Below are 25,578 nucleotides of genomic sequence, written 5' to 3' on the forward strand. Positions count from 1 at the left end.
CTCTCACTGTCCGACTCAATATCAAAACTGTCCGACTCTCAATCGAACTGGAGTAGCTGTATTCAACTACACATATAGGCGCAATCTAAACCGTTTTGCGTGCAAAAACGGTTGAAATGCGTAGCGGGAATAATAGGCTGGGTACCAGTTTGAAGAAACCGTCCTGACAGTTCTAAATATAGCTCAAATCGTTCGAAACTGAAAACACTGTCCGACTCACGATCACTTTACCCTACTACCGATAATTCATTCAAAACAATTGTTTAAGGCAATTTTTTTAAACGAACCGAATGCAAAACAACGTCTTCATATGCTACGTTTTATATGTAAACCAAAGTTTTATTCCACTCCGTTGTGATTGGTCGCACATTAAATTGAAAACACGTTTTGAAGGCGGCCATAACGTGAAAGAAAAGTAATTAAACTATAAACTTTCGCTAATGGATAAGACTGATTTCGATCATATCTCTATACAGTCGCTGAAACCATAAACAAACATGTGATGGTGGCCGAATCAAATATTGTTATTATTATTGCATATGATTTTAAACCAGCTTGTTGTTTGTTGTATAAGAAAGAAATATCGTGTACAAGTTAAGGAGTAAAATTTTACGCCGCAAGTCCACACCTTTCCCGTCGCCACTAATCGTCAAAATCTAATTTCATTATGCAATGTGCTTGGTAACATTCAGCTTGATTTAACTTAAAAAAATGGATGTTCGTTATCTAGAGTCTCATTTCAAACATTCGTTTCTTTTCCGGTTTGAAAAAGAGCGCATAAAAACTCATTTGAATACATTAATTTAATAATGGAAATTAAAAGGACAGTTTTTCCCTCAGTCGTGATCCGTGTGACCTTCAATAGTGTGTAACATAATTCGATGGGATGCCAATGCCAATACATACACAAGTAAGATGAAGTGTTCATTTAGATTTTACGCTGCTAATTTACAAGTCCTCAAAATATTCTAACAAATAAAATATATTCAGTAACTTTCAAGATCGTAAAATATTGAAGTCCAATAATCAAAATTACTGCGGGCAGCCAGACCCTTACGGGCCTGTCCCGCGATTCACAATTAAAATGAATCCAATGTATATGCTAGCAGAATATCCCCAATACAAATATTGACTTTCTTTGTATACTAAATGGTTGTCCTTGGATCGGGTTGGATCTACAACAAACATGTTGATCATGGAAATGACCTACAATATCGTAACATTTTATTATCAATTGGGTCGAATTTTGTTTGGTTTTTCGCTTTATTTGAATTTCTTTATTAGAGCTGTTATGTATGATCTTTGAAATACCGACAATGGGGTTCAATTGGGGGCGCCCGATTATCACGGATAAATGAGTTTATCGTTATCTTGCACAGAATATAGTCAAATGATCACATGTGCACTTCAAAATCTTAACTCATTACTGAGATATTCAAGTCTGAAAAGTGATGCGTTAGAATAGACTCCAAGTGTAATGTTAATTATGATATGATATGATGATATATGTGTCGTGATAAAACATTGTATTGTTGTAAAGGCCTTTGTCTCTGTCTAACAATGCTTTGGGATTTATCTATAGATGTGTGTTAAACTACAACTAATTTCTACTATGATAACTTAAGTTATTTGATATGATATTCGGGCCTTAGCTTGAAATTAAAAGAAATTAAAAACTGGACATTAAACCGTAATAACGTCTAGTAATGTTTGGTAAGGAATTAACTTGTAGGAAAAAAGGGTGCATCGGAGGATTATAATGAGAAATCTTAAGGTATGCATGCTTTTGCGTTCTATATAAGCAACGGTAAAAATATTTTTACATTCTAATGTATAGCATGGGTTTGTAGACGCCCATATACTATGTAGCGATCATACTGCGTGTCCACTACCGGCATATCTATGGGCTCCTAATACTGTCGCGTTCATGGTCTAAGTGCAGTCGCAGTTAAAATATTATGGTCGCAGTGGAGTCGAGGAAGACACGACAAAAGCGGGACGCAGATATATCGCCGCGTGAACGCCCAAAAATCGATATATAAACGTAGTATTTAATTTTAGAGTGGTCCTGTTATGTGTTAGTAGTACCCAAAGGAAACCACACATGTCCTGTATGATGACCACTAACCAAGGTCGCACGCTGGGGACACAGGTGGTAAGCGTGTGGCTATGATATTAAATAGTGAAAACATCATTTTGAATGATAAATTATCATATTATAACGAAAAATCAACTTTTCTGGAAAAAATAGGATTGTGAAATTTGTTTAATCATTCAAAACGATGTTTTCACTAACTAATATCACAGGCTTGGCGAAATTGGAAAAAATCTGCCGGTCATCTGGACAGGCATTTCAGAAAATGTGCCGGTCCGGAGAAAACTTTGTCGGACCGAAAAAAAAACAACACAACTATGTACATTAACATAAATAATGATGATCATCCAACGAAATATGTAACAGGGCATCTAATTGGTCAAACTATATTTAACTGACCAATGATATCCATTTAGGCATTATACCAACGTAAACTAAAGTAAGGAGGAAGTATCGAAAATAAAATTGCGGTTAACGGACATTAAGGTTCATATAGAGGCTTCAGTTTGAAAAATGTGGGACCCCTAGCATTGAACTCAAATTTGACTAAACGAAGAGTGCCGCATTGGAAATGTATATATATTTGCTTAAAAGGATGGTTTTCCTTCAAACTGCTACCAATTTTGTGCAGCAACGTCTCATACCATCGACATAATCTCACTGTACGGTCTCTAACTACCGTTTCGCGGAGTTTGTCAAAACAAGAGCAACTTGTTTGCCATTAATTATAGTTTTACTTTGAACTTTTATACATGTAAAAAAAATATTATTGAATCAAAATTGTTAAGCATTGGCTACGACATAGTTTTTATTGTTTACATATTCATTCGAGAAAAAGTTGCTCACTTGACGGTCTCTAACTACCGTTTCGCGGACTTCGTCAAAACAATAACAACTTGTTTGCCATTAACGTTGAACTCCAATAAAAATAAGTCAGTGGAACTTTAATTTTCCGTATTTTCTCTTGATATTTACATGGTTTAAATTAACCTCAGCTTTAATAACAATGAATACAGTAGGGCACAGTCGACAGTGACAATTTTCGGATAAGCTTCCTGGTTTTTGTCAAAGGTAAATTAAAATAAGTTTTTCATTTGTTTTTCTCATTAAAAAAATCAAAGTTGGTCTTAAAGGATGGAATTTCATGTTTAATGAATCTATAACACCAATAATGATGTTTGTATGAGCCGTTTTGGCGGTAATAACGACGATTTTAGACGCTGTTTATGTGTCTGTTTGCCGGGTTATGTGGGTGCTGGATGTTTCGGTAAATGACCAGTTCGGTAAATTGATTTATAGAGTAAAAGTCGTGGATGTTTCGGTAAATTGATTTTATATAGGAGGTATACCTACAACGAGGTGTTAATGACACCTATTATCGGCTTACAATAACATTGGGGGCATTTATTTGCAAACTGTGGATTACTTTTGAGTTGAGTAATTAATGCCATGCCTAAGGTAAAGAATTTAGTTAATTTTACGATTTAAATAACGCAATACTGTTGTTTGGTTTTTAAATTGGTGCTTTTATTTAATTAACAAAATTATAACATAATAGTAAAAATAAGAAATAATGATTTATGGCGGAATAAATGTAAGCTCTGCAATTACGTTTAATGCTATTTTAAAAAGTTTTTTATGATTAAAGAATAAAGGTTTCATGTTGAATTTTATATTTATTTATATGTTTTATTATTTCTTTCTGGTCGCGCCAGTTCCTTCACCTGAAACAAATATAACGTAAGTTATCTATAATTATAAATTATATTGTTCAAAATAAAATACACTTCAAAGTAAAAGTAGATTTAATAAAATAAGTTATAAGACAATATCCATATTATAAGCTAGATAAGATTATAAGTTAGATTTTGCAAAATAAATTACACTTCAATAATAAAATATCCAAACAATCGTACCTTCTTAGCTATTTTCATCTTTTTTGTAGCACCAGGATCTTGTGGATGAACGTGTCCTGCTACACCCGATGTGAACATGTCGCGGTACTGTTTCACGGATGCCGGACATTTTACTGTCTTGTTTCGCACCGAGCATCGCCAGAATTGTCTCTCTCCGGACGTTACCTAAAATGATAAAACAAATCATGTGTAATATTTATTTCAGTGAATTCAACATGCGTGTAACGAATTATCATGCAAAATCACAGAATTTTATATTATTATAAACACGTTCATGTGAGCTGCATTTATCAGACATCTTATGTATTATCAATGTATGTAATTCATTTTAATGAAACGTAAAATACATACCCCCTTCGTGTAAGAATATCCATCCGAACTGATCAGTTTCGCCGCACCTCGCTTAGTCCCGGACTCCACAATCTCATACGTAATTACGGCGTCGTCGGCGGGGATTTCGTCGTTCAGCTCAAGGTCATCAGGTAAAGACGTGTCTACCACTGGTGTTGGTCGTTCGTACTCTTGGGCTAGGTCGAATGACACATCTGGTATGGTAGTGTTACCCCCATGTCTTAGATCTTCTTGTGCAAGATTTCTGAGTGGCGATACCGGGATTTCAAGTGGTGGTGGTGGTTCGTCGACGTTCCTGCAACCATTACAGAACCACTCTATCTGTACCTCACCACTGCGCAGTTGCATGTACTGCTGATGGGTAATTTCTAAAAATAAAAAATAAATAAAGCAAAGTTATAACATAATATGATTTTTATATTTACAACCATTATCTGTTAATTTACGTTAATTAAGGCATTACTTATGATCAGTTTTAAATCACGACATTACAGGCGACAACACAATTCACAATTTTAATGTATCTATATTATCACTAAGAAATTACTAAGACTTACCGGTGTGTCTACGGTGACTCCATCTTCCACATGAATCACATGCAATAGCGTGCGCACGAGAAGTGACCTCAATATTGCAGTAAATACATGGATGTTCAGCCATGATTGTATGATACAGTAAAAGAAATCATCTGCCTATATACATACTTTAACATTTGAGCAACAACACTTACCATAATTACTCGATAACCCGCGAAAATTTTCTCTTCATCCTCTCATTGATTTCTTATTTGACAATGACCATGATAATTTTATAATTACCTAATTACATAATAATGTTATTTTTACCACAAATAAACATCCTTTGATGTCACCACCAGTATTTTTTGGTAAACATGATTAAAGAAGGAAAACGTTTGTTTATTTCACAGTTTGAAAGTTACTGGTCGTGTATGTAAAAACTCGGCCACCAGTGTTAAAGCATGTTCACGATCTAAACATAAATATCTAGATTATTTTAAGAATAATACCTTATGTGCAGAACTGTTTGTAGGAAAAAAAAGCGAGAAATTTATTTACATACGAAACAAACATATTTGATCTTATTATTTTAAACCACCGAAAATTAACCATTACATAAACATGAGGTAGTTTGCCAACATAATGAATATGTTGCCCAGCTCTTGCCACGTGGAGGCCACCTCTTGTAAGAGCCACATTATTATATTTTTTTAACTGCTTTAATTAAGGTATTTATCAACTAAATTTTTAAAAACATATATAAAATACAAAACGATCATGACCTTAATATATAATTTACCTCCATCGATTAGAAATTTAATAGGTTGCAAGCCTGGATAATTAATAATAACACTTTGCAAACATCGTACATTTAAACAGATAATTTAATTAGTACCAAACAACTCAATTAATGTACATCAAAATTAATCCACAGTTTGCAAATAAATGCCCCTAATGTTATTGTAAGCCGATAATAGGTGTCATTAACACCTCGTTGTAGGTATACCTCCTATATAAAATCAATTTACCGAAACATCCACGACTTTTACTCTATAAATCAATTTACCGAACTGGTCATTTACCGAAACATCCATAACCCCTGTTTGCCTAGAGGGTAGTTGTCAAAATCTTAAACACTTCTCAATTTATCATTTGTTGTTGAACTTTTCTATAATGACAATATTAACATTTCGTTGAACAATTTACGGGCATATATTCCCTTAGACGTATTCTACTTTCATTTTATGTAATTAAAATTATTGTATTACATTTAACAGACTGTGAACTGAGCAAGGTTGTATTAAAAACTAATATCAAATTTATGTTGCAAATCTTTGTGCAATCTCACAATGACAGGTTAGTGATGACAATTCAATGCGAAATGATAGCATTAATGCATATGCCAGGAAAATGTTTAATTACAATGTATATTTGATTATTTTTATTGGTACATATTTAAATGTTTCTATTTTTGTCAAAATTTATAGTTTTGGATGTCTATATTAATGGTTGTGTTCAAGTTTAACATGAACGCAATGATGATCTAAGATTAATAACAACAAATAAAGAAAGTAGAAAGAAAAATATCTTTCTCAGAAAGCATGATTAACTACACAAATATGTGGTAATGCTTTTGAAACTTTCTATTTTCAATGAATTGTCAGACATGACCAAGAGTTTGCAGCTTAAGAAAACTGATTAAATGTTCTCAGTAAATATGTTTCTGGACTATCGGAATATCGTTAAGATTGTATTGAGATTCAATACTTCAGCAGACCTTTGTTTTCATTGTCATATATTATTTTCAACTATAACACAATCATACATAAATATTTTGCTATATTTTATTTATTCAGGGGCAGAACCTACTACCTGGTAGTTTCAATGATGAACTATCATGATATAGGGCTAAAAGATGGATGTGCCAAATCCACCTCATGAAAAACAGATTGGGCAAAGTGGAGTGCGAACACTAAATGATGTGCTGCTAAATAGCAGGTTTGATATGATTTACACCTTGCATTGTTTACACTGCACCTTCGTGTATACCGTGTGACTTTAAGATCTGTGTTGGGAGAATAAGGTGCGACTCAGATAACATTTTTAAGGATGTCTTTTTAAATTATTTCACCATTTGTAATGGGATAAAGTCGAGAGCTTGCTCATTCGTGCGAGTGTTCTATAGATATTATGATTTTTTTTAACAAATAACTAATTTTCAGTAAAGTGCAATCGCGCGTTTGTAATATGAAGTCCCAACACTGATCCGACATTTTTCTAACCGTTCAAACGCGTCATTGCACATTACTGAAAAAATACTGATTTGTTTAAAAAAAATCATGATACCTATAAAGAACTCTCACGAATCAGCCGGCTCTCGACTTTATCCCATTTAAAATAGTGAAATATTTAAAAAGAAATCCGTGAAAATGTCAACTGGGGTGCGCTTTATTCTCCCAACACAGATGGTTTACCTTTATGGTGTTAAGTATGGATACTATTTTTTAATATTAAACATTAACAATATACTATTCACTATGCATATCTTGAGGGTTCAGATTGTATAATGTACCAAGCAATAATTTTTTTTCGTCTTGATTATATAATTTTAATAATATTTCTTGTGTTATTTTCACATAGAGTACGTTAAATAAGCATTAAGGCAAAACTAAAACATGACATGGTTTTCAATTTCATTAAATTGTTAACAAGCCTATGGTATCTACTGGTGATATGTATTTTTTATGTGTTTGTTTAAGGTTTCTAATCAGTCATTTTTATTTTAATTATTGCAGATCTTTACAAGTGAATTTGGCAAATCCTGATGCAACCTGAGCTTACCAAATTTACTGACAGTTTGGACTCTGTGTGGATGATAATATGGACAATATATTGTGTTCATGTTGTGTTTTGATTGACATTTTTGACGATGCTGCGAGGCATCGTCTAAGTTATCATATCATGAAAACAATCTTCACAATGGCAACCTATGTAAAAGACCGAGCCAGTCCGATTGAGATAGCTCGATTTTTCTAATCGGCATACCTTGCTGATTATCATTGATAAAGGCATTCTATACATAGATGGTGACGTCACTACGTTTTTGTCAGTAAGACCGGTGTGTACACAATGTGATAAAGGTATAGGAAGCTCAGCGATAAATAGAACAGCATATTCTGGGAAAGGATTTAATAATAGTTTGAAAACGTTAATTTTAAATCAGTTATATTCAATCCATTATATGTTTATAGATCAATGAAACAACTATGCATTTTCTTTATTGTATTTGACATTTGTCGTGATTCAGTAAATAAAATGCGAATTAAAACGTGTATAATTATCTTTCAACGCGATCAAGAGTGTAAAGAAAACGAATTATTTCGAACCTGCCATTTGTAAACGTTGTAGCGACTATGGTATATAAACAGCATAATAACCGTATCATATCTGTTATACTCGCTCTTCTGCGTGCTTTCTCATTTTGCATATTTAATAAACTTATAAAACATAAATTACAAAGCCACATCAGTGCACATACTATGTTTGACAATTCATTCGTTTGTTGAATATTGTTTGCTGTTTTAAACACATATTAGGTCATATCGCGGAGATTTAGTTAACCTTACCATGTGTTCATGGGCGAACTCACGTATTCAAGTGCTCTTACGACTATGTGCTCATACCCACTTTCGATCGGGAATCATCATGAAATTATTGCCGTACTTAACGAACAAACATGCCTAAGCTTATTGAATTAGAGAAAAAGAACAATAATCAAAAGAGAAAAAGTATATGTTTATGCACATGGGATTGTGAAATCACGTCCGTACACATAGCATCATTTACTTAGGAAAGGAAACAACGAAATATAAAGCTTTGTATGATATACATGTGAAATTAAAGAGCATGGTGTAATTAAACAGCATGTCAAGTTTTGAATTTATATGCTGAAACGTAATGTTATAACCCAAAAACGTTTGACTGTAACAGACAGTTTTTTTAAGATAAGTGGTACAGAAAACACACGTTGAATACCTTTTTAAAGATATTTCTTGTTATATGTGATCGAGAATGCAACCCGCCTCCCAGTTTCGCTGAAAGGATCAAGTTCCCCACGGTTACTACTTCCCCGTACCCCTAATTTTTTTTATCGTACCCTACATTTTTCGTACCCAATTTGTTTCGTACCCATTTTTTTTTCGTACCCAAATTTTTGCTCGTAACCAAATTTTTCTTCGTACCCAAGTTTTTTCCTACCCAATTTTTTTTCGTAAACAAATCTTTTAACGTACTTAATTTTTTTTTTGGCATAATTGTTGTACCCAAAATTTTCGTACCCATTTTTTTCCTACCCAAAATTTTCGTACCCACATACACAATTGTGGTGATGTAGATAAATTTAAATAGATGCTTTTATATCAATCCTCTTCAAAAGCATCGTCACACCAGTACTGTCAGTACTTTGATTTAACAGATAAGATTTTTTAATCCAGACTTAACAGGTGATTTTTCTTTAAAGAATAAATACAATACTTTTTTATTTATGTGCATGAATTTGAGTACAAAATATCAACAATGTGTATCTTGTGTTGTTTTTCAGTCAGTCATCCATAGGTAATATATTAAGTATGAGAAGGGAATATTTTTTTACATTTTTGTTGTTTCTGCACACCATGTCAGATACATGAAAATATATTGTATGCCCCCTACGGGCGGCATATAGTTTTCGCACTGTCCGTCTGTCAGTCTGTCTGTCCTCCATAACACTTTTCGTGTTCACTCTCTAATTCAAGTAGTTCTAATCCGATCTCCAAACTTGGTCAGAAGTTGCATCCGGATAATGTCTAGGTCAAGACGAACATGGGTCATGCCGGGCCAAAAACTATCTCATATGGTCACTTAGTGCGTTTCAAACATTCAGCATGGTGTCCGCTCTCTAATTCAAGAAGTTTTCATCCGATCTTTCCCAAACTTTGTCAGAAGTTGTATCTACATAATGTCTACGCCAAGTGTGAACATGGGGCATGCCGGGCTAAAAACTAGTTCACTGGGTCACTTAGTGCGTTTTAAACATTCAGCTCGGTGTCCGCTCTCTAATTCAAGTAGTTTTCATCTGATCTTCACCAAACTTGTTCACAAGTTTTATCTAGATGGTCTCTAGGCCAAGTTCGAACATGCTAATGATGCTCCATATCTGTCCAGAACATATTTTGTTGATTTTCTGTGCCTTTTTTGGCTAAATTCTTTAAAATAGTAATAAATATGAAAAAAGAACATTTTTTGTTCCCATGGCAACCATCAGTATTTACGGATTAATATAAGTACAATTAATTCCGTACTTTGAAATTAATTATGTTCATCCAGATACGCGATCAATGGAGATATTATCGACATAAACTGATCAGCATAACATGTACCGATACTGGTTGAACAAGGTCGTCATTTCATCCAAAACGGGCATTCAGCATTTATGACACACAAAAAGTGACAGACCCAGATGGGTCATAATCTCGTTCCCAGCCACATATCTTCAACGCCTATGTAGGATGGCCATGACTTAATGATCGACTATCCATTGTGACTTTTTGAAAAATGCAGCTGCAGCCTCGATTTTTATAAACCTGTTTATAATAATGCATACACATACTAAATCAATAAAAAACTTCCGACAGTACGTCTTCTTAAAAAAAGATAGTTTGACTATGTATAAAGATATTGACATCTATAAAAAAAAGACTAATAGTCGAACTATCTTTTTTTTAAGAACTAAACTTCTTCCCAAGCACACTAAATCTAGCCCCAGGCCTTAAGCCCCTACGGCGCTTTGATTCTTCCTTCCTGAACAACTACTGTCCTTGTACCGTTTTGAATAATGTGTTCTTTTTGACAAACCGACTCTTTTTATACATTTGTGTATCGATCCCTTCTAGCCATTTTGAAAGCGTGGCACTCGCTGTGCTCCGTAGAAAACGTGCATTACAAATCAGTCGAAATCACGTGAAGTAGTAAGAAAACGTGGTATGTGTATACACATACCTGAGAAAACACATCATTTTTTGACATATGGGTCGCGACTAGTAAAACAACTGTTAACATTAATCAGAAAGATATCGCGCTTAATAACAGAATGATCACACAGAGATATAATCACTTACCCCATTTCAATTATTTTCCAGCTGACAATTTTCCCCGACACGTCTTTTTTTAGTGTATTTGCATTGTTTTTCTGGAGCCGAAGTGCATCTCACAGAATATCCATCCGACTTCCGTTGTTTTCACTTTCGTTATTAAAAACTCCGTTTAAAAGAATTATTTTTACATTCAGGTTGTTGAAGCGAATTATTATTATATATTTTAAATAAAATAGTATACCGTGATGAATTGAACGGAGTTTCGTATCGATCTTTCTGTCAGTCTGTAAGCGTACTATTTTGTGCGCAATAATACAAGTGCATGTGATTCGACAACAATTGTGACAACAATTGTAAACATTAGTGAAATGCTTCTTACAAAGTTATTTTTTGGAGTGTTTATGAGGTCTGATCATGCAGTTTGCACACATCAACGAAACAATCTAAAAGTAGAAATAATTCGTTTAAACGGAGTTTTTTTATAACGAAAGTGAAAACAACGGAAGTTGGATGGATATTCTGTGAGATGCATTTCGGCTCCAGAAAAACAATACAAATAAACTAAAAAAGACGTGTGGGGGACAATTTTCAGCTGGAAAATATTTGAAATATGGTAAGTGATGATATCTCTACGTGGTCATTTCTGTTATTTAGTGCGATCTCTTGCTGATTAATGTTAATAGTTGTTTTACTAGTTGCCACCCAACTGTCAAAATAAGTATGTGTTTTCTCAGGTATCTGTGTACACATACCCGGTTTTCTCACCACTGCACGTGATTTCGACCGATTTGTAATGCACGTTTTTCTACAGAGCACAGCGAGTGCCACGCTTTCAAAATGGGTAGAAGGAATCGAAATATAGAATCAATCGGTTTGCCAATTTCTTTATATTCCTTTACAATTTTATATGTCGTCTGCAATCTATTTCAAGTTGAGATGGTTTAAAATTTGCAATTTGGTTGAGAGGTAAATAACAAAATTGTTAAGCCTTTGAAATAGAATTGTGACTCTTATTATCCACCATACCTGGATTTTTAAAAAAAGTACTTACGTTTTAGTTAATTTTAGAACTTTGTTTAGGAAATTTATCCAAAAAAGGCAGTTGAATAAAAACTCACTTGTTGTTTTATGACAATAATTTTCTTTGAAATGTTGCTAACTTGACCTTGTATATGTATATAGCTTTGTATTTATTCAACTTAAGGTAGTGCATATCCTTCCTAACTTGAGATTGAAATTTTGTAAATTAGTGTAAAAATGTATTGGTTTTAAACCAAAATATGAATAAGCACACAAATATCGAATGTCAAAAATGTGTTTATGTTATTCTATCCGTCTTTAGCTTTTTTCTAGTTTACTTTTAAAAAAACACAAGAAATGACGTCACACGATGTACTACGTAACATATTTCGTAATAGGGTACTATGTAAGTCTCGTCATGTGACCACCGATATTTCTATTTTCGGTGCGTGTGACGCCATTAAATGGGTCGAAGTAGTCCGGCTAGTATGGTAATACGGAATTGGAAACAGCGAGTAGCGTAATATGGGATTTTTTTATTTCAACGATTGATACAACCTTTATTTTGTTAAGCATTAAATATGTATATAATAAATGACTTGATTGACACCACAGGTGCAGCAACGTGGCATATGCAGGTCGTATATGTCCTTCAAGTTTGATGACATGAGCGTTAACAACACTGAAGACTCAGAGTCCAAAAAATGGAACTCAAATGTGACAAAAGTTGTGGTCCCATTGGCCATTGGTGGTGCTGTAATTGTGGCTGCTCCGGTAGTACTGGCGGCAGGCGGGTTCGGTGCTGGGGGCGTAGTTGCCGGGTCAGTTGCGGCAAAACTCATGTCGGCAGCGGCAATCGCTAACGGAGGCGGTGTGGCGGCAGGAAGTAATGTGATAATATCATTGTGATTAATACATGTTTAAAGTTAAATTTAATTACACGTAATCTATAGGCGCTTTTGTTCTGCATTGCAGATATACATTATTGGGCTGAGGTTGTCAAATGCATATCTTTGTTAAATACTTCTCTATGTTATTGGGTAATATCAACATAAAAAAGTTATAGCAGGGTGCGGAAATCAATTATATGTTTGGGTTTGCAACAACAATAATTTTTTATGTCATTTTAAAATGATAGTTTTAGTATTTGTTACATACGGATTGTCAAATGAAGAAATCCAAACAAAAAAATGTATATGAAGATCTCTCGGTTCCAAAAAATGTCAAAGAAATGGTTTTGCTCCTTCCCCTACTAATAAGAGTAGCAGCATGAATAGTGTCTATCATTTCTGTTGACACTTTGGGGTTTTCAACAAATATCACTCTAAAAATGACATGTACTATGAACATGTTCTACATCATTACATGTGCTTGCGTATTTTCTCAAATTCTCATATGTCTTATGTTATTGGCTTATTGCAAGGAATTGGCGAATTTTAAGTGTTATGACCACACTCCAACACTTTCAACTTAATTGGTATCCAAGATGTTGAAGTCAATTAAAATATTGTGTTTGTCTAAAATTCTTTCAAGTGTTGCAACTACTGGTTAAGATTGTTATTCTTTTTATTAAAGAGTTTGGTCATATATAAAATGAGATTTGTTTAAAAATGCGCAAGAAAGTGTTTCTGCCCATGGTTATCTAATATGGCGAGCATGAATTGAAACACAAGATGCCAGAGAAACTGGATTATGTTTTAAAAATTTGTCTTCCATATATGTGTCATGTGTAAATAAAAATGTTTGAATAAATTCAAGCATTAACTCTTTCAGTGCTGGAACCGAATTTGAAGACCTTTGCAAACAGTTTGGATCCAGAATAGACGCCACAAAGCATGGCGTCTCATCAGGAACCAAACTGTTTGCTATTCTGATAGTATTCTTTGAGTTTTTTTTTTGAAGAAAATGGTAATTTAAGAAATTTAGCATACGACATTTGAGCAGACGACAAATTTCCCAGCATGCAAAGGGTTAATGATTTTGTTGTGCACACAGGTACAATAGCGATGCTGCAGTCAGCAGGTGCTACAGGGATTGCTTACTCCTTATTGGCTGCCATAGGGGGCACTTCAGCATTGGCCACTGCTGCTGTACAGTCTTTTGTGTCCAGGCCACAAACAACGGGGCCCGTCTCGACAGAGGTCAAAGCTACCGAACAGGCCGCGTCACAGACCAAGGGGCTTGGCTCTGCTGGGGTCACCGCTGCTTTATATGGGGCTGCGTCCAAAACGCATGCAGCTGCCTCTTATTCAATGGCTGCAATAGTGGGTGCTTCTTCTAAGGTCCCAGGTGCTTTACAGAATGCAGCCTCCTCCTCATTGTCGGCCATAGGAGGAGCCGCAGCGTGGGTTGGGCCGACTTTAACTGCAGTTGTATATGGGACAAAGACCGCAGAGTCAAAGAAGACACAGGATGGGCAGTCAAATGGCAGCAATGGAAAAAACAAAAACAAAATTTGATTAGAGTTTTATGGCCGCAATGGAAAAGAAAATGACAAATGACAGTTTTTTGGCATATAGTTAACTGTTTTGCATTTCATTACCTGCGCTATATATGTGATTTCTGTTATCATAAACAATTCTTTATCATTTTGTTTTGCCGTATCTAATTTATAGTATTTATTATTTGTTGAAGTAGAGTTGCAATGAAAAGTTTAAAATTTGTGTCATTTACAAATGTTATCATTTTGTGTGCCATACTTATCAAAAACACGTCCAGTGTAACGGGATATCTTTCGTTGTTAGAAAGATGTTATCTTTTTATGCCCCCGGATCGAATGATCGGGGGTATATTGTTTTTGGCCTGTCTGTTATTCTGTCCCAAAACTTTCACCTTGGTCATAACTTTTTCAATATTGAAGATAGCAACTTGATATTTGGCATGCATGTGTATCTCATGGAGCTGAACATTTTGAGTGGTGAAAGGTCAAAGTCAGCCTTCAAGGTCAAATATATGGCTTCAAAGCACAGTAGGGGGCATTGTGTTTCACAAAGACACCTCTTGTTTGTGTAAAGGCTTGCATTAAAGGACTTGCACAGTTTATTTGGATATGGATTCTCATATTTCTGAATAATTCAATAGCTCCTTGATGCTTAACATCAACATTACTAGACTTGAAAGGTGTAAAACACAGACCAAACATAAAATTAGGTTAAGCATTGAACAATCAAATCATAGTTGCATTTTGATTAATTTTCATAATTTTCATAGATAGATGCTACGTAATTGTTATGCAAATTTCTATAAGGTAATTATTTGTTAAAATTAATGTTGCTTCCTTGAATTCTTCAAAAATATAAAGATATAGTGTAATGCATCTTTTTACAATTTTGAGTTTGAAGATTTTCTATATGAACTTTTATCAAGCCAACCAAAAAATTAAAATAAAAAAGGTTTATGTCATTAAAGGAGTAAGCAAATGGGCTATGAATGTACCTAATGAAAGAAACTAATTTTTGCTTGTAGTTGTTCATTTCCAGGAATGTGTTAAACCCATCTAGTTATGCTCACAAATCAATCTGATTTTTTATCCCTTGATGTCTTGCAAGTTTGCTATGGCATTAAAAAGCAAGTATTTTTTCTTTTGAATGAGCATTTTCTTTTCAATAGTTGAATTACTTTTGTTGTAACGCAAGTTAAATGAACAATATATATTTTTATTTTATAAACCTGTTAAAAATGTTTATACAATGCACATCAGTTTGTTTTTTGAAGCATTTGTTATTTAATATAATATGCTTGCAGGTTATTATTTGCAATTACATGTATGTACAATTGTAATTAGTTGAATGTATGAAATAAACATAGTACAAATCCAGTCTTTAAATATTTTGCCTGTGTGGTGATAGAGAGCTGTAAAGGCGTGTGTTGATATGGAGTTAATATGTTCTACTGCTCAGTTTACCCAGGGGTGTTTGTATAGGACCCTGGTTTACCAAGTGTATTTCAATTCTCTTAAAATCATGTGGTATGTATTTGGTGGCATAAGTCTGCTGTTATTTCAGTATAACTTAAGCAATACCAAAGACCTATCAAATACATGGCATGCGTTTTGAAGTAAATATACAATATATCAGTTTGAACATTCTATTATTATCTACTGGGTACTTAACATGTCTGCTCATCAAATCCTTAGTATGGCCACTCTCTCCTTACCGTTGATTCACACTGGGCAGTTGTCAGTTACTGGTACATGTATAATATGAGCCGCATTCTGAGAAAACTGGGCTTAATGCATGTGCGTAAAGTGTCGTCCCAGATTAGCCTGTTCAGTCCGCACAGGCTAATCAGAGACGACACTTTCCGCCTAAACTTGATTTTCAGTAAGGAGGGACTTTCTTTGAACCAAAATTACCATAAAAGCGGAAAGTGTCATCCCTGATTAGCCTGTGTGGACTGCACAGGCTAATCTGGGACGACACTGTATGCACATGCATTAAGCCCAGTTTTCTCAAAACACTACTCATATGTGGACTAAGCGCTTGTCAACTAGATAATCCAGGAAATGTGATAAACACACCAACAAACAAAAAACAAAGTCTATATGTCATAAACAGACAGTACATTGGCATGAAACCTTGTTTTTTTAAATAAGAACACAAACACAATGCATTTTTTTTATTTATAATTTATTATGTTTTTACATAAAAACTAACTGCAAACATTGCATGACAACAATGGACTTATTACAACAAAAGAATACAAATAATATTTAAGATGTAAACCTATAGTTTGTCACAATAGAAACAAATAATATCTCCCAACATCACATGTTGTAATATGTAGCAAGATGATTAAGAACCTCAAAGTTGAAAATGGGGCATTACTGTTATACTTGTTAAAGTAGGATGATACTAAATAGTACATGAACAGCTTCATATCATAAGGAACAGAGCATGCAAGTTTGATATAGAATTTATACAGTGTGGGAGAACACGTTCAAGACAATTGTGTCCCTACAGAAAGACGGACAGACTTCAATTGTGATTTCAGTACACCCCCATTTACTTTTTATACAGGTGTGGGGGTTGTGGGAATATAAAACAAATTGACAAAAAGAGCTGTCTACATAGGATGACATATGCCCCTGAAAAACACTTTGATAGAAGTTATGAGCATTTTTCAAAACCTAAACGCAGATTTCGAAACCTAAACGCCGATTTAAGTTCAAGGTCAAGGTCACAGGGTTCAAAATTTGTGTGCGCATGGAAAAGCCTTGTCCATATACACATGCATACCAAAATGAAGGTTACATCTGAAGCGACAAAGAAATTATGAGCATTTTTCGAAACCTAAACGCACAGACGGACAGTGCGATCACTATATGCCCTCCTTCGGGGGCATAAAAACGTGACTTACATCAACATAACATTAGTATATAAGACATGCCAGATAGATATGTAAAGCAAGCTAAATGTTTATGTCAACTTAAACATTTGCAGATAATATTTGCATTATTATTGAATTGCTAATGTTCAGTTTATATGATATATAGAGAATAACAGGTTACTGCCTGATCTTTTTGTAATATATCAAGCAAGGCTTAAAATAATATAACAGCGAGGTATGATAAATCCATATAATACCTTTTATCGTTAGCACTAAATCATTTTGTTCATGCATACAATCACATTTGTAGAACAGTCCAACAATAAACAACACTGTACAGCAAAATAAATAATTCTCTTTTACAACCAAAACTCGATTTCTATCTTTATCATAAAAGCATCCCATTAGACCTAAATACCATAACTGAAGATTAAGTCTAACAAGTTCATTGCATAATGGTAATTCAAAAATGTATTCCGTGTTGACTGTAATGGGTATTGGCTTTATATTTTTGCAATGTTCTAAGCTGTCTGTGGGCAGACGAAGGCCATCTTACTTAACCCTTTACCACTTAGATACGTATTTGTAGTCCCTTAGAAACTTAAATTTTATTAACCTTTCTTTTTTCAATAGTTTCATGTTTTAAAGGCACATTTCAAACCCTTATATACTGATGAGCAGCAAACAGCATAAAACCTGAACAGACTGTGAGTAACTTGCAGGCTGTTCTGGTTTTATGCTGTTTGCACACAGCCATTTTCACTTCGCTTCTGAGTGGGGAAGGGTTAATATGCCTCTCTTAATTGATTTCTATGTATAGCACATGTGCATGAAACAGATATTGATGAATATATCGAAATATTTTGAAACAAGTTTAAATATCTGTATATAGAGTTAATTTGATAAAAATTAATTTCAAAATCCTAGTACTCTCACAATATTTCTCAAACAAACACGTGTTTGTTCACGAGTCCTAGGCTATTCTTTATTCGTAAGTTTAGGAAAGGATGTCCATATTGAAATCAAGAAACAAAGCAATGAGCTTACACAATTGACAAAAGGTCCTGAAACAAGAGCTGTCTCCATCAGAAGACATATGCCCCGAAAAACACTTTTTGAAACCTAAACGCAGATTTCTAAACCTAAACGCGGACGCTAAGTTCAAGGTCAAGGTCAGAGGGCTCAAATTTTGTAAGCGTATGGAAAGGCCTTTTCCATATACACATGCATACCAAATATGAAGGTTACATCTGAAGCGGCATAGAAGTTATGAGCATTTTTCGAAACCTTAACGCAAAAGCGTGACGGAAGGACAGACGGACAGTGCGATCACTATATGCCCTCCTTCAGGGGCATAAAAAGGTCCTGAAAGGATGCCCAAATCTAAATAAAGAAACTAACTTATGGCCTAACACTAGGTCAAATACCTTAAATACCTTGACACAAAATCAATGGTACATGTGTATAACTATTCATGAGGTCAAAGGTCAGTGCTAAAGTTTTCTGAGCCAACAGAACCTCCAGAGAGGTTCCTCGAATGTCCGACCGCCATCTTAGTATTCTTGACATCCTTATTTACAATGCTAGTTTTCGCAGAGGGCATCGACTCTGCACCCATCTTGGCACTTTTACCATCCTTATTCACAGCACTTGTTTTCAAAGATGGCGTTGACTTGACCGCCACCCCAGAGGAATGTTTCCCGGTAAAGGGCGAAGAAGAGGCATCAGATGCGTCCTTCGTTTTTGCGAGTGGCATGAGTTCTATTGTATCTACCCCCGCTCCTATGCTGGCCTTTCACAATGCTGACATTTACGCTATCGATAGAAGAATCCCCATTGCTAATACTGGAATTATTTGCATTGGAAGCGTTTCTAAGCTCCTTGGCTCGTAACTTCTCCATCGACTTTTCCTTCTTTGCTGGCTTCTGTTTCACAGGCTTTGTTGGCTTTATGGGGGATTCGTCCTCTACAATTGTTGGCAACTTGCCAGCCTCATCTGGCTGCATTGGAATGTCGTCTGCAACAAAAAGATATCATACAGGAATTTTTAACTAACTCATTCCTGTTGCAGTTTGTAAAGTCAGTTTTCTTAAATTATATAAGCAATATAGATTTTCTGTTTTATATATCATAGACCCTTTAAAGGAGAAATTGCTAATTATGAGATATTTCTCCTTTTTCTCCACATGGCGTCTCATCAGGATCCAAACTGTTTGCTATTCTGATAGTATTCTTTGAAAAAAAATCGAAGAAAATGCTAATTTTAGAAATTCAGCAGATGACATTTTAGCAGACAACAAATTTTCCAGCATGCAAAGGGTTAATGTTAGGATTAACAATTTGTTAGGCATTTAGGATCAAATGATAAACACACTGAAGAAGGTTATTTAGAATATGGCTGGCAAACTTATTTGTCCTTTTGATAAGACAAATTTGTACCAAATACCTTCCTTTTCACTTCTTCGATTTAATTGACTATAATCATGAAGTTTTTATTTCTTATTCCTACTGAAAGTAGTTGTGTGGCTGAGAAATTATTTTTAAGAAATTGAGCGTCTTAACAATTCTCTGAGTCATGCAAAAAAATTCAAAATATTTTAAATTACATTTATTAATTAAATTGCTTATTTGAATCAGAAACACAATACATCGATAGTTTTTTGTCATTTGTATTTATGGCTTTCATTTTAGTCAATCATTGCATTTGTTTTGTTTTAACATTTTTATGTATAAAAAAAACTAAAAAAAATATATCAAATTTTAGTAATTATTTCAAAGAAAACTTGCAGAGACTCAATTAAATCTTCCTTACAGTGGATGAACATTACGATTTATGAGATTGAATTTCAGCAATTTCCAATAACGCAGCTTTCATGTTCCAATTTTCCCCTTTTATTACTAGCTATAAAACTAATTATACCCTCCAATAAATTGGATCAATTAGAACAAATGATGGTTATAAAAGAGATGACAAGTCTTTGACAATGTATTTTATAATCATCTTTCGTAACTGAATCATTAAAGCCTGGGGACATTTTACATTTTTATATTTTTTAATTTTATGTTTTATGCACTTAAATTCAAACAAAGCAATTTTAAAATTCTCAAGAAGCAGCATTATTAACGGAGAAATTAAATCTTCCTTTTTGTATTATTACCGAAGAACAAGCAATTTTAAAATCAAATAAATTAAAATAATAACCTTCCTATTAGAAATATTAGACATTAATTGCAAGGCTATTTTATTATAAACACCTAACTCAAAAGTATTTTCATAAGATGCTGAATCTGTTAAATAATAGCCTTGTTTTGTAAATACCTTGTCGAAATATAATACAATAACAAATTAACAATAGATGTTCTGTTATTTTAGCTATCAAGTAATTTAGTATCTGTTTAGTTTGAAAAACATCCTACAAGACAGATGAGTCATGATTTTCAGCAGAAAAAAGTTTTCTTCATTTACTTACAGTGACATTGCCTAAATGTGCCTCCAATTCAAACAATTTAACTCTTTACCACTTAGAAACTTATTTAACCCTTTACAACTTAGAAACTTATTTAACCCTTTACCACTTAGATAAGTATTTAACCCTTTACCACTTAGATAAGTATTTAACCCATTTCCCACTAAGATACGTATTTTTTACACATTTGTAGTCCCTTAGAAAGTGAAATTTGATAAAAGACCTTTCTTACTAAATTCAAGTTTTTAAGGCTTCATTTCCTACCCTTTGACACTGATGAGCAGCAAACAGCATAAAACCTGAACAAACTGCGGGTAACTCGCAGGCTGTTCTGGTTTTATGCTGGTTGCAAAAGCCATTTTCACTGTGCTTCTTAAGGGGTAAAGGGTTAAAGTGACATTGCCTTAATGTGCCTCCAATTCAATTTTTTTAACTCTTTACCACTTAGAAACTTATTTAAACCTTTACCACTTAGAAACTTATTTAACCCTTTACCACTTAGATACGTATTTAACCCATTTACCACTTAGATACGTATTTTTACACATTTGTAGTCCTTTCCCCCATAAGAAGCAAAGTGAAAATGGCTATGTGCAAAAAGCATAAAACCAGATCAGCCTGCGAGTTACTCACATAGCCATTTTCACTTTTCTTCTGAGTTGGGAAGGGTTAAGTATTGTAAAATGTATCTTTGCTTTTATCACAACAGCTGAATTCCTTCTCAATATGTTCAGCTGAGATCATTTTTCTATACTTAGTAACAATGACCTTGACCACACCTATCCCATGTTCTATATTAAGTAACAATGACCTTCACCTTGACCACACCTATCCCATATTCTATATTTAGTAACAATGACCTTTACTTTGACTACACCTATCCCTCACCTTGACCACACCTATCCCATGTTCTATAATTAGTAACAACGATTTCCACCGTGACCACACTTATCCCATGTTCTATTTTTAGTAACAACAACCTCCACTGTTACCACACCCATCCCCTGCACATGAGGAATCTACGCATAAAGTGAACACTATATATTCTCATTTTGCACAAGACCTGAAAATTTTAAAATAGTAATATAAATAAAAAGCAGCTTTAGACAGATTTTCTAAAAACAGACTTAAAAATCTTCGAGAAATTCAGGCAAATGGTTAATCTTTTAGTTTTTTTACATCAGAGATAGGCCCTTGTTTTCCTAAAATGACGATTCTATCAATTACCGGGTAATTTCTTAGTTCTAAAAGAGGCATTCGTGATGGCCGACTTGGACAGCGTGTAGTTGGATGATGATGTTGGCAAGGCCAGACTGAGTCCGATGGAGCTGTCATCGTGCTGACCTGATGGGTTTTCACGCAGCGAATTCCCGATTGCATTAGTAACCTGGAACATGATAATATATGTACATTGTGGAAATGCTGACAGGTTCTCCCCAGCAAATTCCCGATTGCATTAAATACCTGGAACATGTTTCAAATTTTAAAGGCTTCATTTTCCAACCCTTAGATACTGATGTGCAGCAAACAGCATAAAACCTGAACAGACTGCGAGTTACTCACAGGCTGTTCTGGCCTCTAATGTGTTTACAAGGTAAATATTGGTGACAGACAACGCCTTACTAACGACAGACAAAAAGAGCTGTGCTCAGGTGAGCTAACCAAACAATACAAACAACAAAACACTGTATCAAAAGCCAGGAATAATCATCTCTGGTAGCGCTGAAAACCTCTCCATTGCAGCAGATGTCATATTTCAGATGGGAGTTGTAAATATCCAAACCCTCAGGCTAATCAAGTTAGCAGGACTGTTTCAATCCAATTACATGCTCATGGGACACCCACATACATCTCGAGTTATGTCTGGGAAACAACCTCCCAAAATCTCCTTCCATAGCCTTTGCATTTGAATTTCTATGTTAACATTTTCACAGTTATTTTACTCACGCCTCACAACCTCTCACTTTGCAGGAAAAAAACGCCCTTTGTCTGCCAAGATCTCTTGGACAAAACACAACTTGTCCTTTTTTTAATAAATATTTACAAAGATCTATAATCTGCCAGTTCATGAAACATAAGTCAAGCCTTAACATTCACACAGCAAAACTGAGTAATACCCTTACTTTTGTAAATGTGACATGTCTCTGAAAATGCCTACTCTCAAATGGAGGCTGAAGGTCATATGTTTACAAAAGATTGATGAGATTTGTTACACAGATAATAATTTTGATTAAATATACTAGAATGATATCAACTTTCAACTTAATTTAACTTATATCAGTCGCATGATGGCTTAATACACGTCATTCATAATGTTTCTAAAGGAAATATTTGTGTCGTGCTCTGTGAAAAAGGAGTTTAATGCATGTGCATCAAGTGTCATCCCAGATTGGCCTGTGCAGTCCACACAGGCTGATCAAGGATGACACTTTCCGCTTTATGATATTTTATGTTTAAAGAGTCTCTAATAAGCAAAAATCAAGTTTAGGGGAAAGTGATGTCCTCTGTGACGACACTTTACGCACATGCATTAAACCCCTTTTTCACAGGGCACGGCTTATTTGTAATTAGAGACCCTGATAACCAAAATAGTTGAATGAAAGAACCAAAACAAAGTTGGTTGTTATTTGAAATGGATGAATTTTTGTTAACCTGACATCAAAGTTTGTACGCATACCAAAAGTGGTGAGAATAATTAACCCAAACTTAAACTTTAAATCCTTAAAAAAAATGCTCATGAAACCATATATGAACGGTAAAGGTTCACTTATTGTGTTCATATCACATTTAAACCTTTACCACGTAGATTTGTTTTTTTGGCGCATTTGTAGTCCCATAGAAAGCTAAATTTAATTAAATACCTTTCTTACTAAATTCAAATTCTAAAGGCTTCATTTCAGATTCTTAGATACTGATGAGCAGCAAACAGCATAAAACCTGAACAGACTGTGAGTTACTCGCAGGCTGATCTGGTTTTATGCTGTTTGCACATAGCCATTTTCACTTTGCTTCTTATAGGGGAAAGGGTTTAACATTTCCAGGATAGTTTTCATGTTGCAGGATCAAATGGACAAGCATGCTATTGAATAAGTACATGTAGATGCAAGGAAACATATTATGAGAACTTTGCTATTTGATTAAACGACTGCATCAGTCTGTCAACACCCACACCAGCACATACCAGAGATCGCCATGGCGTGGTGGATAGGGTGCCTGCCTAGCGATTGGGAGGTCACTGGTTTTGATCCCCAATATGGGAGCGTTATTTAGATCTCCCCCATAGACACCAAGTACTGGTTCTAGTCACAGAAAACTGACTCAAGAGCGTTTCAAATAAGCTTTAAGTTGTAATTGAGCTTAAATAAATAGGTTTAAACTTAACACATACCAGTAAAACATCAGAGTAGAGCTCATACTCTGCTCTATTGTGAATGTCCACCACTGCCTGTATGCCTGGCCCAGTCTGACCATTGAACCTGCAATAGAGGCACAACCTGCAATAATGTGACTAAGCATGCAATAGGACATCCTCTGCTGACTGTATTCCTGCACCTTTTTGACGATTGAACCAGGAATAGAGACAGAATCCAGCACTGCTTGCATGTCTGCCCCTTTCTGAACCATGAACCTGCAATATACGACTAGTAAATATTATTTAGGCAATACGTTATCTACCACTGATTGTATGCATGCCAGCAGCTTTTTTGCTATTGAACCTGCAAGATGTAAGCAAACTTGCAATAAATAACCACTGAACCTGCAATATTGTAAGTACCGTAATTTCTATGTTTCGGACACTTAAAAAAAAAAAAATCGTTGTCCAAAAACTTAAATACAAAAAATATTCACAAAATACAGGTGTCCGAAAACTTAGAGTCGAAAATTTAAGAGTCTGAAAATAGCGTCAGTTGTATCAACGACTATTGGTAATAGCACGCGCTTGTAAAATACCATGCCGTATAGTATAAATTACAGTTATATATGTTTGCATTGCATTTTAAATAATTTTAAATGCTTAATTTATCTGACAGAAAGTTACTACAAGGTTGTACTTTGACCAACGAGTTCAAAGATGAGCATGTGATGTACCGATACTCGCTAGTATGAACCTGAAATTAAAAATGTTTAAAAAAAAAGCATACTATGAATTATTTGTTTGTTCATTTCCGATAGTTGTTGTCTAACACCTTCCATTGTTCGTAAAACTTGCAAAAGGGTGCATAACACTTTGAAGTGTGAGTATTTGTCACAGTTATTTTACTGAGAAGCGGTAGTACCATTGCGGTAGTTAATTGAACTGTTAATTGGCACCACCCCTGGTGGTCATAACGCTTATGCTATCGGGGGAGGGGGAAACCATTGTTTTATACCGGTTCACAAGGTTATTTACACAACAAGCAAATTCGTTGAATAAATATCCCCCGCCTATATGCTTCTGGACACAAAAGTGTTATATTTGACACTCAAAAAAGCATCAAGATACAAAGGGCCATAACTCCTTTATCATCCAATGGTGTACAATGCCATTTGGCATGCATCATCCTCTTATCAATATATATTTTCATACCAAGTTCAATGAAATCCGCCAAAGCACTTCCAAGATATTGCTCCGGACACAAAAAAGCATTTTTCCAAGATACAAAGGGCCTAACTCTGTAATTAACAGACGGTGTACAATGCCATTTGGCGTGCATCATCCTCTTATCCATATATATATACTCATACCAAGTTTCATTGAAATCCGCCAAATCA

General features: G+C 34.7%; 3 protein-coding genes across 3 annotated transcripts in view; 1 reads left to right on the forward strand and 2 right to left on the reverse strand.

Annotated features, from left to right (window-relative positions):
• Positions 1 to 1,744: 1,744 nt before the first annotated feature.
• Positions 1,745 to 15,848, forward strand: LOC127848392 (interferon alpha-inducible protein 27-like protein 2B). The gene is made up of 3 exons (XM_052380840.1): positions 1,745 to 1,774; positions 12,647 to 12,917; positions 14,027 to 15,848. Exons 1-3 carry the CDS (start codon positions 1,760 to 1,762, stop codon positions 14,488 to 14,490), a joined length of 750 nt encoding a protein of 249 aa, XP_052236800.1. The 5' UTR covers positions 1,745 to 1,759; the 3' UTR covers positions 14,491 to 15,848.
• Positions 3,757 to 5,067, reverse strand: LOC127848393 (uncharacterized). Its single transcript, XM_052380841.1, has 4 exons — positions 4,920 to 5,067; positions 4,363 to 4,730; positions 4,012 to 4,176; positions 3,757 to 3,819 (listed from the first exon to the last, which is right to left on the reverse strand). Exons 1-4 carry the CDS (start codon positions 5,020 to 5,022, stop codon positions 3,772 to 3,774), a joined length of 684 nt encoding a protein of 227 aa, XP_052236801.1. The 5' UTR covers positions 5,023 to 5,067; the 3' UTR covers positions 3,757 to 3,771.
• Positions 15,849 to 19,083: 3,235 nt separating the features above from the next.
• Positions 19,084 to 25,578, reverse strand: part of LOC127848047 (uncharacterized) — a 12,304-nt gene continuing 5,809 nt past the window's right edge. The window contains exons 4-6 of the mRNA XM_052380332.1: positions 24,215 to 24,334; positions 22,054 to 22,213; positions 19,084 to 19,376 (exon numbers count right to left, since the gene is read on the reverse strand). Of these exons, the coding sequence (XP_052236292.1) occupies positions 19,084 to 19,376; positions 22,054 to 22,213; positions 24,215 to 24,334 (573 nt within the window). The remainder of the gene's footprint in view (positions 19,377 to 22,053; positions 22,214 to 24,214; positions 24,335 to 25,578) is intronic.

The sequence above is a fragment of the Dreissena polymorpha genome, chromosome 10 (genome assembly GCF_020536995.1).
Source record: "Dreissena polymorpha isolate Duluth1 chromosome 10, UMN_Dpol_1.0, whole genome shotgun sequence".
Taxonomy (NCBI): domain Eukaryota; kingdom Metazoa; phylum Mollusca; class Bivalvia; order Myida; family Dreissenidae; genus Dreissena; species Dreissena polymorpha.

What these genes read in the sequence shown, in the direction of transcription:
- LOC127848392 (XM_052380840.1), top strand. An exon ending in AGGCGGTGTGGCGGCAGGAA is followed by an intron (nt 12,918 to 14,026) that starts GTAATGTGATAA and finishes TTGTGCACACAG; the next exon opens with GTACAATAGCGATGCTGCAG.
- LOC127848393 (XM_052380841.1), bottom strand. Translation starts at nt 5,022, where the DNA reads ATGGCTGAACATCCATGTATTTACTGCAATATTGAGGTCACTTCTCGT. An exon ending in GAGTCACCGTAGACACACCG is followed by an intron (nt 4,731 to 4,919) that starts GTAAGTCTTAGT and finishes TTTTATTTTTAG; the next exon opens with AAATTACCCATCAGCAGTAC. An exon ending in AGATGAAAATAGCTAAGAAG is followed by an intron (nt 3,820 to 4,011) that starts GTACGATTGTTT and finishes TATTTGTTTCAG; the next exon opens with GTGAAGGAACTGGCGCGACC.